A 20,004-nucleotide genomic window follows, 5' to 3' on the forward strand; every position below is an offset into this window, starting at 1 on the left:
TAGTATGACAAAAATGATGTTTTCGTTTCCTTTAAAAATAAACTCATAGAGATGATGTGGCAAACAAAAGACCCTTTCAATATTGTGCAGTAACACACAACAAACTGCACTACAGTTCAGGTTGTGTCAAGATTTCTATCCTGGATCCAATTTTCATTGGATCCAGGATAGATCCAGATAGATCTGGATAGATCCAGATTCAGAATTGTTGTCATCTCTGCAAGTCTGCTTCAGTCTGAAACTTGGCAAGGTGTTTCTCTGCCAAGAATATACTGTCATCTTTTTCAACTCGAGTGTATCTGGGTTCTTAATTTCTAGGATTTTACAAGCGCTTCCAAAGCATTACTTGCTGTAGTACCAGTGCGAGTGCTGAGGTGATTTTTTTCTGCAGCGTGTGTGCAAAATACTGATGATTAATGTCCAAGGAGATATGGTGTATTATCTGTTTAGTTAAAGCCCACTTTGTGGTAAAAGGGATTGTAATGCCTATCATAAGAGGCAAGTCAGCTGCCTGGGAGCTGTTGGGGGAGGGCACGGCACAGGCTGTGCTGCAGGACTCTGCCCGTATGTGCTAATGTGGAGCTGTGTGGTGGATCTGCTCCTTTGTGGGGCTGATCTGCGGCGAGCTGGGCTGTGCTGCAGAGCAGGGAACCACACAGCCATGTCCCCGTGAATGGAGAGGAGGATTACACCAAACCCCATTATCTGGCCAGGCCTCGGCAGGGATGGAGTGACAGGTCTCCTGCCTCGAATGGAACTGCTTGCCACCCAGAGGAGTGCAAGGATGATTTATGTCAGAGGCTTTTTGTTGGAGAGCTTCCAAAGAAAGCAGTGAGAATGGTGTGCATTACTGTCTTCTGGGTCTTTAAAAATAATCAGGAAAACTGATCCCTTTCTTGCCCTGTCCATGAATTCTAGCACCCCAATCAGTGTTTGGGTGTATAATACTTGCCATGTGCCATTTGAAATGTGTTAACTGTGGAACTCCTTAAATATTATTTTTTCTTAGGCCACTCAGAAATGGTGTAGTTAAAGGAGATAATATTTTCCTGATTTCTTTCACTTTGGTTTTGGGTCATAGTAGACATGATGTCAAGTCCTCCCCAACCACTGGCTGGTGTCCAGACATGGCCAAAGTTAATAGGGAGAGAATTTATTCACACAGTATCTTTTCCTTCATCTTGGAGCGCTACTTTGCAAGAAGTGCCTCTCAGCCACCTACTCAAACACTGAATCAAACCCTTCAGCTTCTGTGTGTGTTCAGTTGATTCACATTGGAGCTGAGGGATGCTTTGGAAGTGTACCCAGCTGAACTGCCTAAAGTCAGCGTGAGTTCTAAAAACCATCTTACACAGCCCTGGCCTGGAATCTGTGCGAGTTCTTGGGGTATCAGGGTCTGGCCAGTGAGAACAGAGTCATCTGTTTTAAGAAAAACAATTGTGTGTTACGTGTTGCCTTCATTATGCACAGGCAATACTGTGAGATGCCTTTAATCCCATTTCTGCTGAAAGCTGTATTACTTATTATTGCATTCATATTGCAGATTTCATGTACCTACTGATGTTCCTGTTCAGGACAGTGTTAGTCCTGTGACTGAGATTTCAGGTGCCTGCCATTAACCTCTAGTTCTTTCTCTCCCCTGCCCCCTTTTCAGAGGCCTTTGAGTCTTTGCTTCGCTTTGCTGAAAACCGCACAAGTTCCCTGTTTGAGACAGCTTACAGACCTATGGCAAAAGAAGCAGCAGAGCCTGTTAAGGAGCTTTTTACAGACATCTCTCTCTACATTCTGGGCGCAGAGACCACGGTGGAAAGCGCGGTGCTGCGGTTCTTTGACAGTCTCTTTCCTCTGGTGTACAGCCGGCTAATAAACCCAGGAATTACAGATCTGTCAGAGGACTATACGGAGTGTCTACGGCTTACAAGGCAAGACATAAATCCTTTTGGACACTATTCTAAAAACTTGGTTACAGAGCTGTCAAAATCCCTTTGGGCCAGCAGGATGCTGAGCCAGGCCCTGAGCCTGGGCATTGAAGTGATAAATACCACTGAGCACGCCGCCCTGAGCAAGGAGTGCAGCAGAGCCCTGGTGAAGATGCAGTACTGCCCGCACTGCCAGGGCCTGACGCTCATCAGGCCCTGTGTGGGCTATTGTCTCAATGTCATGAGGGGCTGCCTGGCCAGCGTGTCCGAGCTGGATGCACAATGGAGGGAGTTCATCTCCACGCTGGAGTATCTGGTGAATGAAATGGCTGCCTCCCACGAGCTGGAGGTCGCGCTGTCGGGGATCTGGAACGCCATCAACGAGGCCATCCTGCACGCGCAGCTGAACGGGCCGCAGCTCTCTGCCACCGTAAGTGCTCCCTAATTATTTGCTACTCTCATTCATCAGTTTCCTTGTTCGGTGCATAAACATTTACACAAGTTGGTGTTGTGTTTGCAGCAGGTTTTAGTCTTGAACTAGACCTGTGTTTAATAATCCATGCAGACTTTATAGACAATGATGGTGGGGTTCAGTAGAGTCTGCTTTGAAATAAAAGGGTTGGGGGATTTGTTTCTTTAGAAGGAACCTGGTAAAGCAGAGAGCTCTGCCTTGTCTGCACTGTTTTCTAAACAAAAATTTGGGTTCTGTGATGCTGGATATCAATCAGGTGTTATCCTGGCATGCAGCTGTAGCATGTGGGGATGTCCCACAGGATTTGGTATTAGGGGCTGGAAAAGAGAGCTTGTAAATAAAGGCAAAAGAATTGACTTTCCCAATTTTACAATCCCTTTACTTCTGTGTTGACCGAGACATCAGGAATGTAGTACAGGTCTGTAATAAGTACACCTATCATTCAGAAGTTGGGAAAAGAGCGTGAAAAAATGCAAACTTACTTGGCAGCATTTACATAAGGATAAAAATATACTTGAAGTGGAAACAGCTTTGTGAGTGGTATAGATTAAGGGAAAAGAACTGGGATGGTAGAACTGTCACATAATAGCAGCATATGACTGGCAGGTGTTCTCTCAAGGTGTTGAAGATTAGGCTAGAAATTACTGAAATGACTAGTGATGCAGCTGATTACATCTGTATGAAGTTAACAACTGTCAGTGGAAAAAAAATGTAGCGTTACACATTACTAGTGTGGCATTAAGTAGGGTATAAAGAGTAATCTAAAAAATGCAGATAGATCTGCCTGTCTTGAAAGTAAAGGAATTCGTGGAGACAGCAGAGATGGAAATGCACAAATTTAAATATGTAATTTCTGTGTAGAACTTTGGTCACCACATTGTGTACGAGAAAAGGTAGTCTGGAGGGTTCACAGAAAGAAGCTGTGGCAGAGTCTATTCTAAACAAAGGAAGGGTTTTTTGGAGGAGAAGAGTGCTTCTATGTTTGCAGCCTTTCAAAGTCCCTAATACTGCAGCTCCCTTCACTGTAGAACACTTGACAGGGCCATACTTAGAGTCAGTATAATGCATAAATTACAAAAAAACCCCAACCACTTGGAATCTGATGGAATTTCACTTGGTGTTTTCGTTAAAACTGAGTTCATATTGCCTCAGTTTTCCTTTTCATGAATGGCAGACTTGCTGGTTTATCTGGCATCCAAGGATAAACATGGAAACCTCTAAGAAATTTGTGGAGGTTCTTGATGGTGGGCACTGGAGCCTGCATGTGTTGCAGGTGCTGAAGTCCAGTTGGTGTCACAGGGAGGGATGTTTAACTTAGAAAATGTCATGAACAATGATCCTGCATCTGCCCCTATTTTCACTCAGGAGTTGTTTGTATTCGAGTCTGAAAGGGAATCAGAAATCAAAGTACACTGTTACTATATATTGGTTTCATCTACTATAGATGGATACCTCTGAAATCATCGAAGAGCTTCATTGCTGATTACATGGACAGAATGCTAAACCAGAACTCTGTGTTGCCTTTATCAGCCCCATAATTTAACATGCACTTTCTTACCTTACTGAGGGGTAAAATTCATGATTTAGGTGAATATTGGATAATTACAGATGAACGCCATGAGTGTATTGCTTTTAGGTGATTTGGAAGTAGAATTCTCTCTAAAGTGTCTTTCACACCCAGGATTCTCTTTAAAGATTATTCCAATAATTTTATTTCAGGCCTTCTTAGTTCCCTAGCAATACCTTTAAACATTTGCCTTCTTCCATTTGGAATAAGTTCAGAAAATGCTGCTGTGTTTGAAATTCCATGGACTCCTTTTTTCCCTGAAGTTATCTTTGCTTTCTGTCACTGGCAGAATCTCCATGTGCAGAAGAAGGTTGTGTGATTTTCTGGGGGCTGCTCAGTAGGATGGCAACGGATGTTTGAAAATAAAAATTATCCCTCAGTGTGTGTTACCTTCAATCCTTTCAGTTGTGTGCAGAGTGAGATGATATTGGAAGACAGAGCATGTTTCACTATTTGAACCAGCATTCATCTGATACTGGTTTAAAATTTTCCTGATTAGTTACAGAGGATACCCATTACTTAGAAAATTGAGCCTAATTAAGCTGTATTTTCTTCTCTGAAGAAGCGGAAAGGAGTTCAATGCTCAGGTTCAGGATTTCCTGCTGGAGATGGCTTCTGGGAATGCAGGCTGTGATTCTCAATTACACTGGGGCCATTTGATTTGTACCCTGTGTATTTACTGTTGGTTTAACTTACAGGATTCTTTCTTTTCCCCAGGAAAGATACCTTCTCTTTTCCTTTCCTAAGTGTTTGAAGACCTTTTTGTGCTCGTGCAGTGTACTCTCCAGCTTCTGCAAAAGTGGAAATGTTCAGCTTAGGTGCAGTTTCCATTACAAATGCAGTAATTGGTTTCATTTGATTATAATGGAAAACTCATCCAGGAAAGCAGAGCACTCCTAGTAATCTCCATTTATCCCGAGGCAGCCTTAATTAATGCGCCTGCCCTTTTAGGAAACATTTTACATTTTTAATAGACAGTATGGCTAAAAATTAGGGTTCTTTTTTTCTCTTGTTGCCTGCCTGGATGATAATGAATAATGGAAAGTTAGATTATGTTTTCTTTAAAATGGGGAAGGGGTGAAATAAACCAATAAAGCACTTAGTATACTTTGCTCAAATGAGGTGCAGTCAATTGATATTAAATCTAGAACTAAAAATCCTTTTTGTATGAGGCGTGCATAACTTTAGGAGAGTGGCCTCTGCTGATCTCGTCCATTACAGCCAAGAGAATTGCCCGATTTGCTGGGATAGCAAGTGTGAAAGGTCACCTTTAAGATATTGGTAATCTCTCCTCAGATTCCTGGGGAATGTGCCATGCCATTTGTTCAATGATGCTGGCTTGCCTCCAGCTTACTTAACCTAATGCAGGCCAGCCCGGGTCTGCAGCAGCCGCAATCATCATCATTGCTTTCATCTGCTCAATCTAATTGTCCTTCCTCCTGCTAGGAGCCCTGACTGCCTCGTGGTGCCAGCTGCACACTCCAGCTTGGGTTACCCTTCCTTATCGTGTTCCTCTTTGTTTATTCCTTTTTCTGTCTTTGTGTTTTAAAGCTGGTCTCCTTTTTCACGTGTTCAGTTACTGTATTGCTGGACAAACTCTGTACTTAGGAATCATTCCTGATGTTAATTTTATTTTTTATTCAAAGGGAAAGTAAACCACTCTCAACTAAAACACAGAGGGGAGCAGGAGGAGAGGCAGTTGTGAAATGCATGTGGTTGCTGGCACTTGAGGCAGGTGGGGTAACAAACACTGGAGCCAAATCCCAGTGAGGTGTTCCCAGTGCTCGTGTAGGGCCAACAGGGACTTCAGGCCTGCTTCAGCAGCTCGTGTCTGGGGATGGGTGTTGGAAACAGAGTCAGAGGGGAGGAGGATTCCTGTTGGGTCAGAAATGGTTGGAATGTGACCAGTCCCACCAGCTGCAGGTCTGAGTGCTCCACTTTGTGCCTTCGGTGGGGCTTGGCCATCCTGCCCCCACTGCTGCCTCTGCCAGGTGCCCTTGAGCTGTGGGATGGGTTTCTGCTGGACCAGGACTCATCAGCTGCTGCCCTGCTCAAGCACAGATTTCCTTCAGCTTTGCCAGTTCATGGTCCCACAGATTCCAGAGCAGAATCCCTTTGCCTGCCTGCCCACATGTGGGAAATGCAAAGGGATGTGTGTTAGCAGAATCTCTGGAATGTGGGAAGGCACGTGTTTCTCTCTGTTCTTGCTGCAAGGAGTTCATAAGCATAAAGTATTTATCTTGTTGCTAATGTTACAATGGCTGAAAAAGCATTAAGTGAGGAGAATGTAAAAAGCCACAGAGCTGAGACTTTCAGAATGGATAACTGTTAGTCAAGAACAAAACCCAACATACTGTGTTTTGTGATTTTAGCCGCAATAAAAGCACAAGCTAATAAAAGGCTTGATAGGGATTATAAAACCGAGATATGGTCAGAGATTAAGCATTAGGAGAAAGAAGAAAGATGTGCCTTGAGGCAGTTAATTTCTTGGAGACAAGCTCACCAATTAATGTGATAACAGTGATATAAAAAAGTGATAGAAGAATAAACTTTGGGAAGAGGAGCAGATAGAGGCATTAAAAGTACAGAAAGAGAGGGATGCTTAAGATGCAAGATGCATGGAATTGCAGGAATGTCAGGAAGCACAGAAATAGTGATGGTGATCAAAATTGGATCAAAATCAATGACAGCTTTTCTACGAGCTGGGAAGACATCAAAGAGAAGGGTGGACAATATTTTGAGAAAAGGTCCACTAAACACCACTTGTATTTTAAAGGGTTTGGTTTCAGGCTGTAATGAAAGAGACTCTCTGATGCCTATTTTTGGCAGATCATTTGAGTGTTGTTTCTTAAAAGTTTGTGTGGCTCAGAAGTGCAAGAAAGGCACGAGAAGGTGAAAGCTTCTAGCAAAGACTGTTGTCCTTGCTGACAAAGAAAATACAAAGGACTTGGGCTTTCCGTGCTTGTCCAGCCACTTCTGCTGGGGCCCTTTGCAGTTCGGGATGTCACTGGGACCTGGGAGGCAAATTACATAGAATTAACAGCAAATTAGAGTTATGGGGAGTTAAAAAAAAAAGACCAAACAGAAAATACATCCAGACAGATGGTTGTTCTTGGTGGCTGGTTGATCAGTCTCCTCCCATCAGTGGGTTTAAATGCTGCATTTAACCAAAACAGATGATCCCTGCTGAGAAGCAGCATACAGGGCCTTTGCACTGAGCAAGCAAACTATACAGATATTTTCTAGATTCAGTTTAAGGATAAGTTTAAGATAAGGGGGCATCTGCCTGTGAAGAACATACTTGGGGTATCCTGGAATGCCTGTGTTACTGCAGTGGCCTCGAGCCAGAGCTTACAGGGGAGGGGCCTTCAGAGGAAACAAATATAAAATCTTACTATAAATTTTCTGGTAGAAGTTCAACAGTGTCTGGAAGGCTTACAGAAAATAACTTAGGTGTCTTAAATTCAGAGGAATGCAAAAAAAAGCAATTAGAGACCCAAGATCTGTTAAATAGTCACCTTTAGGGGACGAAAAGCTTGGAGAGAAGAGTGCCAAATTTGCAGCAGCGGGAGGTTGATGCACAGTAACCTTACAAATTTGAAAAGGAAGTGGCAGTACTATGAACAAAATAACTTTGTGCTGAGTGAGTTCACAGCAACAAAGAGTTTCTGCCAGCCAGTAATGAACTACTTGATTAATGACATTGAATGGTATCATAAAACACTCCTGAAGACTTTGGAGAACACTCAGAGCTGAACTCAGGTGCTTTCTTCCTGCAAGTTTTCCAATTCAGATGATCAACACCAGCTGTCAATAAGTATAAAAACTGTACTTAGCAGAGGTTAAAGCAGTATATTCAATTCCTTGTGGTTAGATTGCAGAAATCAACCGTAAAAAAGGACAGGGAAAGTGCTGTTATTGTAAATGACATTTTGCTTTTCCTAAGCACTTAGCAGGAAACCTCCTCTGAAAACAGAAACTGGAGGAGCCCTCAGCTGTGGGGAGGTTTCTGTTAAAGCTCTCCAAGCAGCCCTGTCTAATTTAGCAGCACTTCTTGCAGTCTTGCATATTTGGTTCTCATGAACCCGGGTTATGTGAGTGTACATCAGGTTCAAATCCTTTGTGAATCCTGGGGCAGGAGGAGAGCTTTTAAAAACCAGGGGAACTGCCCCAAGGGCACACCTTGTAATGATCTGTTTCTGTGGGAAAGGGAAGAAGATGGCTTTCACTGTGGTGGAAAACATGCAAAAATAAGTCTGCATTAAATTTTTGGTTTATTTCTCTTGGGCTTTATGCTCATTAAGATACTGCTGTCATCTTATGGTCAGTCATGGGTGAATTTTTAAAAAGCAGCAGTGGAGCTATATCTCTGGAATCAACTGGATTTCATGGAGTGTAAGCATCTAATTCTTGCAGTCAGCTTTGTAAGTCTTGCCACGTGCAATTTGCTTGATTTAAAAGCATTTTGACACTTGAGTACTGTATAAGTATTTCTGGAAATAATAATCTAAATTGTTTAATGCATTTGCCTTATTTCCATCTGTTCCAGAAGTCCTCTGGAGAATTAGAGCTCTGTAGCCTTGATCAGCTCCCTGAGGGGACACAAGGAGCTTTCTGGTCCCTGTTGGTTAATGACAGTTCCTCTCCCAGGCAGGTGTTTGATACCACAGAGTATCCTGATTTCCTGGTGGTAAGGATCATCTCATCTGTAGCGATGGAACTGCTTGAAATCGAGTATTTATGTCAAAATGGAGTAGGTTAAGTCGAAATACACATTTCCAAAAATCTATTATCAAGTGGAGCGGGAATAAAGAAACCCCACGTAATTACAATTGCTTTAGTTCTGAGAATATTTGCTGGGTGTTATCCAGCTGTCATGTTGTTTGACTAAACATGTACTAAGAGTTTGATTTGACATAAACTGTGCAGCCTTGAGCTGCTTTTGCAGAGGTGACGATGCATTTGCGTGGATGTGTCTCTTCATCCCCAAAGGCTTCCTCCACAAGGCCCATCTTGCCTCCCATGGCTGCTGACTTGCTGATAGTGCTTAACCACACTATTCATGAGTCATTAGTCTGTAGTAAGATAAAAAGCTCTTTTCTGCCTGGTGGAGCAGGATTCAAGTTCTACTTTTCATTCCCTAAATCTTAGATTTAGTGTAAATATGTAACCTAAAAGGCTTATGTTAAGCATTGATATCAGTGGAATTGATGGATGTAGCTTTTTACCTGCTTTTGAGCTGAGACCAGCTTTATCTATGATTAACCATTTGTGGTTAATTACTCTGATTAAGGTTTTGGGAATAATAGTGGCTATTTTTCCTGTTTACAATTAAGATACGCTTGTGTGGCCTAATCTTATTGCCAGAGTGTTTGTGGAAAACGTGTCAGGTATTTGTGTGTGTTTATGGGCCCCAGAAATGCTGTTAGGTGAGTGTTTTCTGAGGATGTGCATGCGTGCCACTTCAAACCAGATGAAATTGTGCATCATTTGGGTGTTTCTTCTCCACTGCATTTGCTAATGTATGCTGTAGGGCCAGATGTAGAGAGTAAGGACAGCAGGTTAATGACAAGGCCAAGGAACAGTAGCCTGCTTTCAGAGCAAGAGGCCTAAACACTGCTGTAAAAAATGAATTTAAAAAATAATTCCCTTTATACTATGGATAATACCAGTATTTAGGTAAAATAATTCAGTGGTGATAAATCCCTGAACTGTACATTTTATTACTTGATTGTTGTTTTCTTTAGGCTTAAAAACAACAATACTTCATTGATGTTTCTTCTAAATACATCCTTAAAAGTGCATGGTTGATGGAGCAAGTGTCCCTGACCTGCTCAGCCGGTCCCTCTGGGATGTTCAGTGCTGTCAGGACCAACACAAGCACTTGTGCACACACTGACACTCACAGCCCTGCTTCTCTTCACACCTTCAGAGCTGTGTCTTTTCTACTGTGGGTAATCAACTCAGCTTCAAAAGTGCAGCAGCTGATTTTTTATTTAGTAAGAATGAGCTCGTGAGTTCTACCATGGACTTGAGTTTAGTTTTTCTCAGGGCTGTGTATCAGCATGATATGGCCACTTTTTCTTAAAAACAGCTGCTTTGCTTCACTTTGTTTTACAAACCCAGGCTCTGGAATTTTTCATTACCACCTTATGGCTCCTAGAGAATTAGGTCCTGGGAACTCTTAGCAGCAAGTACAATTAAACTAAACCCCAGAGTCATAACTGGGTCACATATGGTGGGAATGGTGCTCGTTTCCCCCCTCAGAGCTGAAAATGCTGAAGGATACCTTGGTGGTGATGTGTGTGTCCTGTTTGACTTTAGCTGGGTGCTGCAGGAGAGGAGGATGTGCCCAGGGCAGGATATGAGCTCCAGAACACAGGGCCTGTCAGAGCCATAATCATAAACCTGCCAAGAGAGCACAGCTGTAATTTCACAGAGCCAGGGCTGTCACTGAGCACTCTCCATCTTCCCTGGAATATGAGTCTGGTGTCAGCGCTTCACCATTATTAGAGCTGAAAGATGAAGGACGTAAATATGGTAAGAGTCCAGGATTTTGCTTGAAGCACAGCACTGAGCAAGGCAATCAATGGCTGGGATAATATTTATGGAAATGATGATACTCGGGATGACAGATGATGTGCTTAGAGTTTCAACGAGAGTTGTGTACACTTTATTCATTGTTTCTACTTCCTTCTTTTTTGTTCTGTGCACTTATTGTAAGCCTCCCTAGATTATGGAAGTCATCTGCTGAAACTGAGTGTTAGTTTCTATTATGAAATCAATTTAAACTACAAAAGAGAAATTAGATGTGCAGGTTCTTTTTATGAACCTGACTTTCTGTATTGTTAAATATGATGGATTTTGTAGCTGCATTGCTTTGGAATTTTGGCACTCCTGTTTGTTGTGGTTAATTTTTGGTCTTATAAATTAACAAGGCATTGAACAATGAAGTTGAAGTTGTTGCTGGGTTGGGGTCCAGTCCCTGGTAAAAAATGCAGCTTGAGCATATTGGCAGCGAGGCTGCTTGTTATTCATTGTGAGGCGTCTGGCTAGGGGAGTGTTAGATGTTTGACAGCATTGAATAGATTCCAGTCAGCCATACAAACTACCTCCACTGAAGTGGAAAGGACCATAAAATTGTTTTAGCAACAGCTAATTCTCCTGAGTCTTTTAAGGCTTTTTTTCCCTTATTTTTTCTTTAACCATTTGGTTGCCAGTAGAGCATTTGCCAATTAAAACAGTAAATGTTCCCAGATTAATTTAATTTCAAAGATAGTTAAGAAAGCTTTTCATTGATATTACATTTAGCATACTTTAGATTTTGGGGGAAAAACTACCAAAACCCCCAAACGAACACCAACCATTCAAAGTGTACCTTGAACAGTGTTACATTTGAATATATATATATATATATATTCAATGTTGTTGAATATAAAAATTGAACTATAAAGTAACTTTCAGCACTGTTTCTTCTATTTCTGTTTCTTCTAGTAACTTCCAGTTCTGTTTTCATCAACAGGGCCTTTGGGAGCTAATCTGTTAACTTGTAGGTCTTTTGTTTCATGTCCCTGCTCACCTTTTAGGTGCTGCGCTGCCAAACAATCTTAGTGTGCTGCAGCTTCTTCTACAAACAGCTTGGGGCATTGTCTTTTCTCAGTCTCCAGCTGAAGATGAGTATTAGTTGTTCTGTCTTTACTTTGAATTCCTTTGATTTTTTGTTTTTTGCTCCTGAGTAGCTCATTGTGTGGATTCAGTGTGTGAATATAAAAATGTGTTCTTACCTGTCAGATATTGGATATTACAAGTGCTGCCTCACGATGTGCCATTGCTCATCGTGAGCTGCAGTCCTGTCTGGCAGACACGGTGACAGCAGCTTTGGATTGACCAAGGGAGGATGGAGAGTGAGGAGGCCTCAGCGTTTACAGCTTCACTGAGGGGACTTACAGGAACCTCGGGGTAATGTTCAGTTTGTCTTGAGTTCAAGGCTTCAACCTGCTGACAATAGATGGCCATGAGATTAGAGTGAGAAGCCAGCTGGCTCTCTTGTCACCTTCTACCCCATGAGTGGCTGCCTCTTGTGAAGATCTGTCTTGTACACCAGGAAAAATAACATATTTCATCCAGCTGAGTACAAACTTTCCTTTCCCTCTCCTGTTTCCCAGTAATTATTCAGCTAGGTTAACATTAATTGGAAAAATTGAGAAAAAAGTCACCATCACCAGCGTTTGGTGTTACAGAGGAAATGCTGTAATGCTTCCTAGCTGGGGAGGCACTGGGCAGCAGCATCAGCACATGATCAGGGCTAAAATGGTCAATTGTGAATAAAACTGGGGCCCAGCTTGGAAACAGGAGCCTGGTGGCTCACGGGGTATGTGCCCTTTTGTGGCAGATGAGGTGAAAGGCCCTGGTGATTTTGTTGTGCTTCTCTAGGATTTATTATTTGTAGTGAAGCTTTATTTATTTTTTTATTCTTCCATACAAAACTATTAATCTGTACAAACTTCTAGTCCGTCTGTACAAAACCTTCCTTGAGTTTTTCTCTAGTCCATCTATGACTTTATAAAGAAGAGAAGTCAGCACAGTTTATATAAGGAAAAATGATACTGTAGATGGTAGTTACTGAACTTCTTGTACCTGCATTTAGAGAATACTTGCATTTCCTTTTCAACATTTGAAGCCTAGAGAGAGATGTGGCCTTTCTAAGGCTGCCCCAAATGCTTTCTGCAGCCAGAGGACCAAGCAGAGTGTCTGCCCTGACCAACTTAAGGGGAGTCTGCTCAGAGCAAAATTTGCCATTTATATAGAAAGATACACAAATTTTGTTGTCTGTGCAATAAGCATGTGTTGGCTTATATGTCACTAACTGGAGATACTGTAAAATACCTGATTTTTCTAGTCAGGACAGGGCCTGAGCATTCTGACAGCTGTGTTACATCTGAGTTATTGGCAGTCACCAACACAACTTCCAAAGTTTATTTTTGACAATAGTAAGAGCCTCTGCTCCTTACCTGAAGTGTCTATTGGTGGCTCTAATCTGTGTTTCTTTGCAAACCTGCTCTGCTCTGCACTATCCCCTGTAGTTGTTTCCTGGGAGATCAAACAGTTTTAATCCTCACTAATGAAATGGTGTTGCTTTTATTGCAGACCCATAGCTCATGAGCTTGTGAGCCATGGCTACACGTGAATCCTCATTTTCCCAGAGGTGGGCCTCGTTGTTGCAGAGTTCCCTAGAAGGCGTTTACTACTGAAAATATTAATAAGGAGTGAAGGATAGGGGAAAGAAAAAAAAAGACAGTAATTTCTGGACTTTCACCATTGGAGTCTGTGCCTTGTTCTCTGTAGTTGGAGTGGGATCAGGAGTGCAGTTTGAAGGATGAGCACAGGGCCCTGGTGTGCTGGACTGGGAGGAGGCAGCAGGACATGGGATGTACAGCAGGAGGACTGAGGGCAGATTGAGGAGGAGATTGGGGCATTTCTGCCCATGGCTGTGCCCTTACAGAGGATCCTTGTTTGCTCAGATGGGATCAGAGTAGAAATACTCAAAGATGTTTCTTTGAGAGGTCTATTGGCTCTTCATCATGGGAAATGTCCATGCTTTGTCCCCTGTTTTCTTTCTTTGTCAGCACTTTTAACTAGACTTCACTTCGTAAGACAGTTTGTTCTGACTCACTGCTCTGCTTGCTGTATGGAGTTTACCCTTGGTTCCCATTTCTAATATGCTCTCCGTGTTGTAATTACATGCTTGCCCCCTTTGTTCTTGTGAGTGTGACACAGATGGGAATTTGGGGAGAAAGAGCTCAGACTAAAGGAACACATCCTTTATGGAGCAGAACATTGCAGGAAGAAGTTAAACAAGGCAAATTCTCAGGAGTTCTACATCACGTGTGGGAAAGTCTCTTTTTGTGACAGGAATTTGTCATTTCTGTTTCGGAACTGCTGGACATTGGCAGAAGGGGAGAGAGGCACATACGAAGAACTGAAAGAATGATTTGAGGTAAGAGAGAAAAATTACACTTTTCATAGTTAGAATGAGACAGGCAGTGGTTTTGAGGGAATCTTGTTTGTGTGGAAAGAACAAAGAAAAAAAGGGCTAACCCAGGAGAAGGAGATGTGGAAGAATATGGAGGCAAAGTAGTGGGAAAGAAATGTAAGAAATTGAGACAAAAGACATGGAAAAGAGATGGGAAAACAATTATGGACCCCCCCCAATTTGAAGAGTCTGGAATACTGGTGAAGACTTCTCAACATCTGTATTGTCTGTCTTCAGTTTCTCTTGCTCCCCTCCCTTTAATTGGTTCTATGGGTTTTACAAAAAAGGCACTTTGTGTTTTGTTGGTTTTTTTGTGAGGTATGTGATGCATTACTCTGCAAGCTTTAATCATTAAGTACATATAATCTGTACTTCTTGTCTAAGCTTGCCTGAGATATGCCCTCAGTTGTGCAGCTCCATCCTTGATGAAATGATGAAGTCAGCTTCTTGTAGAAGTTGAGCTGCTCCACTGGTAGACTCTGAATTTTGATATGAGCTTAATCTTCATGAGGATTAGCTGAACTAGCATTTATCATGATCTGACAGTAAAAAAGAATGGCTTGTTCATTATAGTTAACTATGAAAATGTGTAATCAGTCCATGGTTCTGTTTTGACACTACATGTAGTGACCCAAATTTCCAATCATAGGACATGATAGACTTTAAAAAGTCCTTCCATGTTCCTCCCCAGTGCATGTGAACCCACAAAAATGTTTCATCACTTCTTTGCAGTATTCTGTAGTATAAATACCATTTTTTGACATCAGGCTCCAAAGAAGCTGTGTTTGTCCATCATTACTTTGTGCACTGATGGGTGAGTGAGACTTGAAGTACTAGCTTGTCACTGCAAGGTCTGAGTGGTTCCAGTTTTCCTTGTGTCCATTGTCTGTTTGTAAAATGCTTCATGAAAGGTTAGGGACACAGCAAGAAAGTCTGGGCCCCACTGGTTTGCTGCCAAAGACCTCATGACCACTTGTCATGGGTTAGCACTGCCCAGATGTTAATGCACCCATGAATATATGTTTTTTTCCTAACAACTACTGTGGGATGTGATCAGGAACAGAGCAGAGCAGGCTTAAACCTTAAAAACAGAAAAACAAAACTTTATTACATTACATAAGAACAGAGATAGAAAACTCTAAACACACACAGAGACGGAAAAAAAAACTTATCAGAACATTTCTTCTCCTCCCCCAGTTTCTACCCTTTACACATTACCCTCTACAGACCAAACACTTGGGTTTTAAATCAAACAATCACCCCTCAAAAAAACCCAATCTTCAATTCAGCAAGGTAGAGAGGAGTCTCTCCTGCACCACAGACTGCTCCTCAGGAAGCGCAGGACCACTCTTTGTGTGTTTCTATGTCACCCGTGGCACTGCCCGGAGAAGTCTGCCAGAGGACACTTTCTCTTTTCTATGTCCAGCGCTCTCACCACTGTCCATAGGCTGAAGCTGCATACAGGGCTCTTTTAAGGATGCTTGCATGCCGAGATCTCCCCTGGGGCCGAGGGCTTTTTTTTTCTGTGGGCAGAGGGTGCCACCACACCCTCTCCCTTCTCTTCTCTGTTCACTTCACTGCAGCAAGTCGAGCTAGGCTACATCCACCCCAAAATGCATTTTATGTTCAAAGGAGACTTGAGTTCAGTCTATGGCTAACATTATGCAAGAAAAGTCCAGCTCAGAAGCCACTCTTCTTCAATTCCCTGCCCATCAGGTTCTTTCCAGTCGTGCTTTACCATCTCGGTCCCAGGCTGTTTTTCTTTTTCTTCTGAAACCGCTAGCCATGAGAATAAATGTCTGGGAAAAAAGTTTCTTTCTGCCTCAGAAAGAGTTAACAGTTTCTGCCTCCCGGCAGGGGGCTGCAGGCTCAGGCACTCCCAGGCTCAGCAACTCCCACTCAGCTGGGCACTTTCTCAGGGAGAGGGGGGAGGAAAAAAGGCACTTCTACAGTTTTCCACCCCTCTAGCCTGGATGGGGCTAGCTCAGCTCAAGCTTGTCTCTTCTCTTCTTCCCCCGGGGCCCAGCTTACTTTAGTCTGCAGCGTGGTTCTCTTCAGACCGGCCACGTGGCCCCCTCCCCCACCCAGCCTAGTGACTGGGCAGGGGAGAGGAGATGTTTCTCTGCTGAAACCAGAACCCAAAAGAGGGTGAACCCCCCTGGAGTCCTGCTTTTAACCCCTTGTGTCCTCAGAGGCGTGTCCAAACCTCCAAGTGACCAATCCAGGTGCCAGCACAAAACCTGATCACTGATTGGCCTGCCCACATCCCCCTGGAAAAATTCACCTCCCCCCGCAACCATGACACCACTTTTGCATTGGAGCATCTAAATTTTCTTGAGCCGGGCCATAAGACAGCAAATTATTTTCCATTTTTACTCTTTTTCTCCCTGACATTTCTTAAATTTCTGCGGAAAATTTCTCCAAGGAAGTACACCTGCTCGCCCAGCAGAGGGGAAACAAAGATTTTACAGTTTGCTGGGATTTCATAGCCTTCAAAGCTGTGTGGGTTTGTGGGCTAGAGCCCAGTCCTGTTCTGTTCCCCACCTGACCCTCTCCAGCCTTGTCCCACCCGGCCATTGCCACCACCTGGGGAAGGTGTTACAGAGATGAATGTCCCACAAAGTTCCTGAACCCAAACTCTCTCTTGCTTTGTTTTTTGAAGCTGATTATCTTTGGGTATAAAAATTCAGGGTTATTTTATGGTCATTTCTCACCAACACATCGGTCATGATTAGGAAAATAATCTCTCTTTTTGAGTGATTTGAGTGGTTTTGCTCAAGTGTTTGCTTCTGAAGTCTTTTTCCAAGTACTCTCTTGTTTCCCTTTCTCTTTCATCTTAGAGTTTTAGATTTTTAAAATACACAGAGAAAAATTATGTACTGAAAGCATAAATGATCCAATGCTGTGTTACTTGGACTTGGCATTATTTAATTTACTTTTTCATCTACATACTGTCTGTTCTTTCACAGATTGAATGGGAGAGCCCTACTTACACTTATCCCTGTGCTGCTTTGCTTGTCCCTTGCAGAGTTAGGGACTAATAAATTGAGCAGACTTCACATAGCTGCCTTTTCAGTAGAAAGTGCCTTCAACATATATGGCAATCAGGCCACTGTACTTGAGGTTAACCCCCAGCCCCCTCCGAGCTCAATGCTGAAAAATAAACAAAACTCTGGGAAAAGAGGTTTACTTGGCAGAAGGACTGAGCTAACATTATGGATATAAAAATACAGGGCTCAGTTCTGCAAGAAACGGAGCATGCTGGCCTCAGTCCCATAAAGCACTTAAGCAAGGCTTCGTTTTCAAGTGAGCAGGAGATTGAGTGGCAGCTGGGAACGCTGAACTCCCAATCCCTGACCCTACACGAGCAGCAGGACTCAGGTTCCTCACCCAGCTGTGCCCCAGCCAGGGCTGCTCCTCCACGCCCAGCTGGGATGGAGCCCCCAGGGGGGCTATGGCAGCTCCCAGGGGGGATATGGCAGCTCCCAGGGGGGATATGATAGCTCCCAGGTGGGATATGGCAGCTCCCAGGTGGGATATGGCAGCTCTCAGGGGGATATGGCATCTCCTAGGGGGGATATGGCAGCTCCCAGGGGGGCTATGGCAGCTCCCAGGGGGGTTATGGCAGCTCCCAGGGGGATGGCAGCTCTCAGGGGGATATGATAGCTCCCAGGTGGGATATGGCAGCTCCCAGGGGGATGGCAGCTCCCAGGTGGATATGGCAGCTCCCAGGGGGGTTATGGCAGCTCCCAGGGGGGATATGATAGCTCCCAGAGGGATATGGCAGCTCCCAGGCCCCTGGGATATGGCAGCTCCCAGGTGGATATGGCAGCTCCCAGGTGGATATGGCAGCTCCCAGGTGGATATGGCAGCTCCCAGGGGGATGGCAGCTCCCAGGGGGATTATGGCAGCTCCCAGGGGGACTATGGCAGCTCCCAGGTGGATATGGCAGCTCCCAGGTGGATATGGCAACTCCCAGGGGGATGGCAGCTCCCAGGGGGACTATGGCAGCTCCCAGGTGGATATGGCAGCTCCCAGGTGGATATGGCAGCTCCCAGGTGGATATGGCAGCTCCCAGGGGGATGGCAGCTCCCAGGGGGATTATGGCAGCTCCCAGGGGGACTATGGCAGCTCCCAGGTGGATATGGCAGCTCCCAGGTGGATATGGCAACTCCCAGGGGGATGGCAGCTCCCAGGGGGACTATGGCAGCTCCCAGGGGGGCTATGGCAGCTCCCAGGGGGATGGCAGCTCCCAGGTGACAGCACTGTGGCTCCTGGAATGGGCACCTGGGCAGGTGTCAGGTGGTGCTGCCAAGGCCTGGTGCTGGCATGGGGCGGGCAGAGCTGCAGAGTCACTGATCTCCCTCGAGGAGAGAGGAAGGGAAACGTGTGGAGCACTCCCTTCCACCCGAGCTGATGTTCCCACACCCAGCGAATTCCCGCCTGTGCCGTGAGGGTTCTGTGCTCCGGCTGTGCCCTGCTCCTGAGCTGAGCTCTGGCCTGCAGCCGCCGTGCCCGGGCTGTGCTGCCCAGGAGGAGCAGACAGGCTGCACAAGGGGCTCCTCTGCGAGGGCAGGGGCTGAGCTGTCACTCACTGTCAGGCATCCTGGCATTTTCATGATGAATTAGCTCTGTAGATGCTTTGTGGCTTGGCTAACAAAGAGATTTCTTTTCTTTACCAGATTGCCCAGTGCTACCCCTACAGTACATGATTTTACCAAGACGATTTTTTAAATGTAATACACAGCATTGAATGAAAAGAGAAACCATAAACACTTACAATTTTATCATGTGCTTTTTCTTCGGTTTGAGATTGTGATAAAGCTGCATTCTTGATACATCCCCAGTGTCTGCTTAATAAGGTTTTCTAATTTTATATGCTTTCTGTTTAGTGTGCTTTTCCTTCAGAGACTGTGGGTTGGTTTTTTTGCATCGTAGGGTACTTGTATGTATGTTTTATAGTTTTATATGCATTTATGATGCTTAGTGAGCAAGCACTAATATTTTTTGTGTGTATGGTGTAAGTTACGGGTACTTATTCCTTAAAAATATTGTTTTTCTATAAAGTGAAGTGAGTACTGTGGTCATCAATCTTTCTTTGCTCTCCTTAGTGTGTTTATATCTATCAGTAGTGCTGACTGTTACTATGATCTTTCTTCTTTCTGAAACTGATTTGCTGTCTGAATCTTGCTATTCTGATGACATTGACAACTAATGGCAGTCAGTCTTCTGGTCTTTAATATTTGGACCCTGGTATAAGTTGGTGTTACAGTCTGAGATGACATTCCCTTTATTTTTGCGTTGATGAGCAGTCACAAAGTGGAGGTGACAAAGTTAAGGCCACACATTCCTGTGTTCTGCACAAAGTCCTGACTGGCTTTCCACAAAACCATCGGATTTCCTTATTCTGAATCAACTTGGAAACGAATTACCCAAAAGTCACTAAGGCTTCAAAAGTATATATATTTATAATTTTTTTTTTGAGGCGGCTACTGAAGGCAGAAAGTTGCAGAGAAAACAAGTGGAACAAAAGGTTAGTTCTGATTCGATAGACATGGCTGGCATTGCAAGCAGCCTTCCCTCCCACCCCGCATAGCAATGAGCAGGAGCTTGGTGAGAAAGTTCAAACTGCAGAAGATTATCCTTTCACAAATAAATTCCTTTAACAGGCCCCTGTTGAAAAGGGTAAGATTATACCTCTGAGGAGAAGTACCTCTCTGAAGAAGTGCTTACGCCACTTACAGCTTTTGGAAACTCTTAAATCTTTTTGAGTAAAAGTAACAAACTTTTCTTCCTTTAATAAGATAGACATTTTCTGTCAAGAAAAGGCCTATTAATTGTGAATTACTTAGGGACCTAATATGCTTTGGAGGAAAGAAAATACTGAGATTTGCATGGCAAAATATTCCCTTTTATTGCTGTGCTATTTCAGTGCTTGAAGGTTTCTTCAGCTTCCAAGCCACAGCACATTTTTATATTTCAGCTCAATTACTTGTTATGAGTGTGCACTTTG

At 43.7% G+C, this 20,004-nt stretch overlaps 1 protein-coding gene across 1 annotated transcript in view; it reads left to right on the top strand.

The window, feature by feature from the left end:
* LOC134555926 (glypican-5-like) overlaps positions 1-20,004 on the top strand; it is a 339,079-nt gene that overhangs the window by 78,363 nt on the left and 240,712 nt on the right. Inside the window, exon 3 of the mRNA XM_063407996.1 lies at positions 1,655-2,349. Coding sequence (XP_063264066.1) covers positions 1,655-2,349 — 695 coding nt within the window. The remainder of the gene's footprint in view (positions 1-1,654; positions 2,350-20,004) is intronic.

The sequence above is a fragment of the Prinia subflava genome, chromosome 11 (assembly GCF_021018805.1).
Source record: "Prinia subflava isolate CZ2003 ecotype Zambia chromosome 11, Cam_Psub_1.2, whole genome shotgun sequence".
Classification (NCBI taxonomy): Eukaryota; Metazoa; Chordata; class Aves; order Passeriformes; family Cisticolidae; genus Prinia; species Prinia subflava.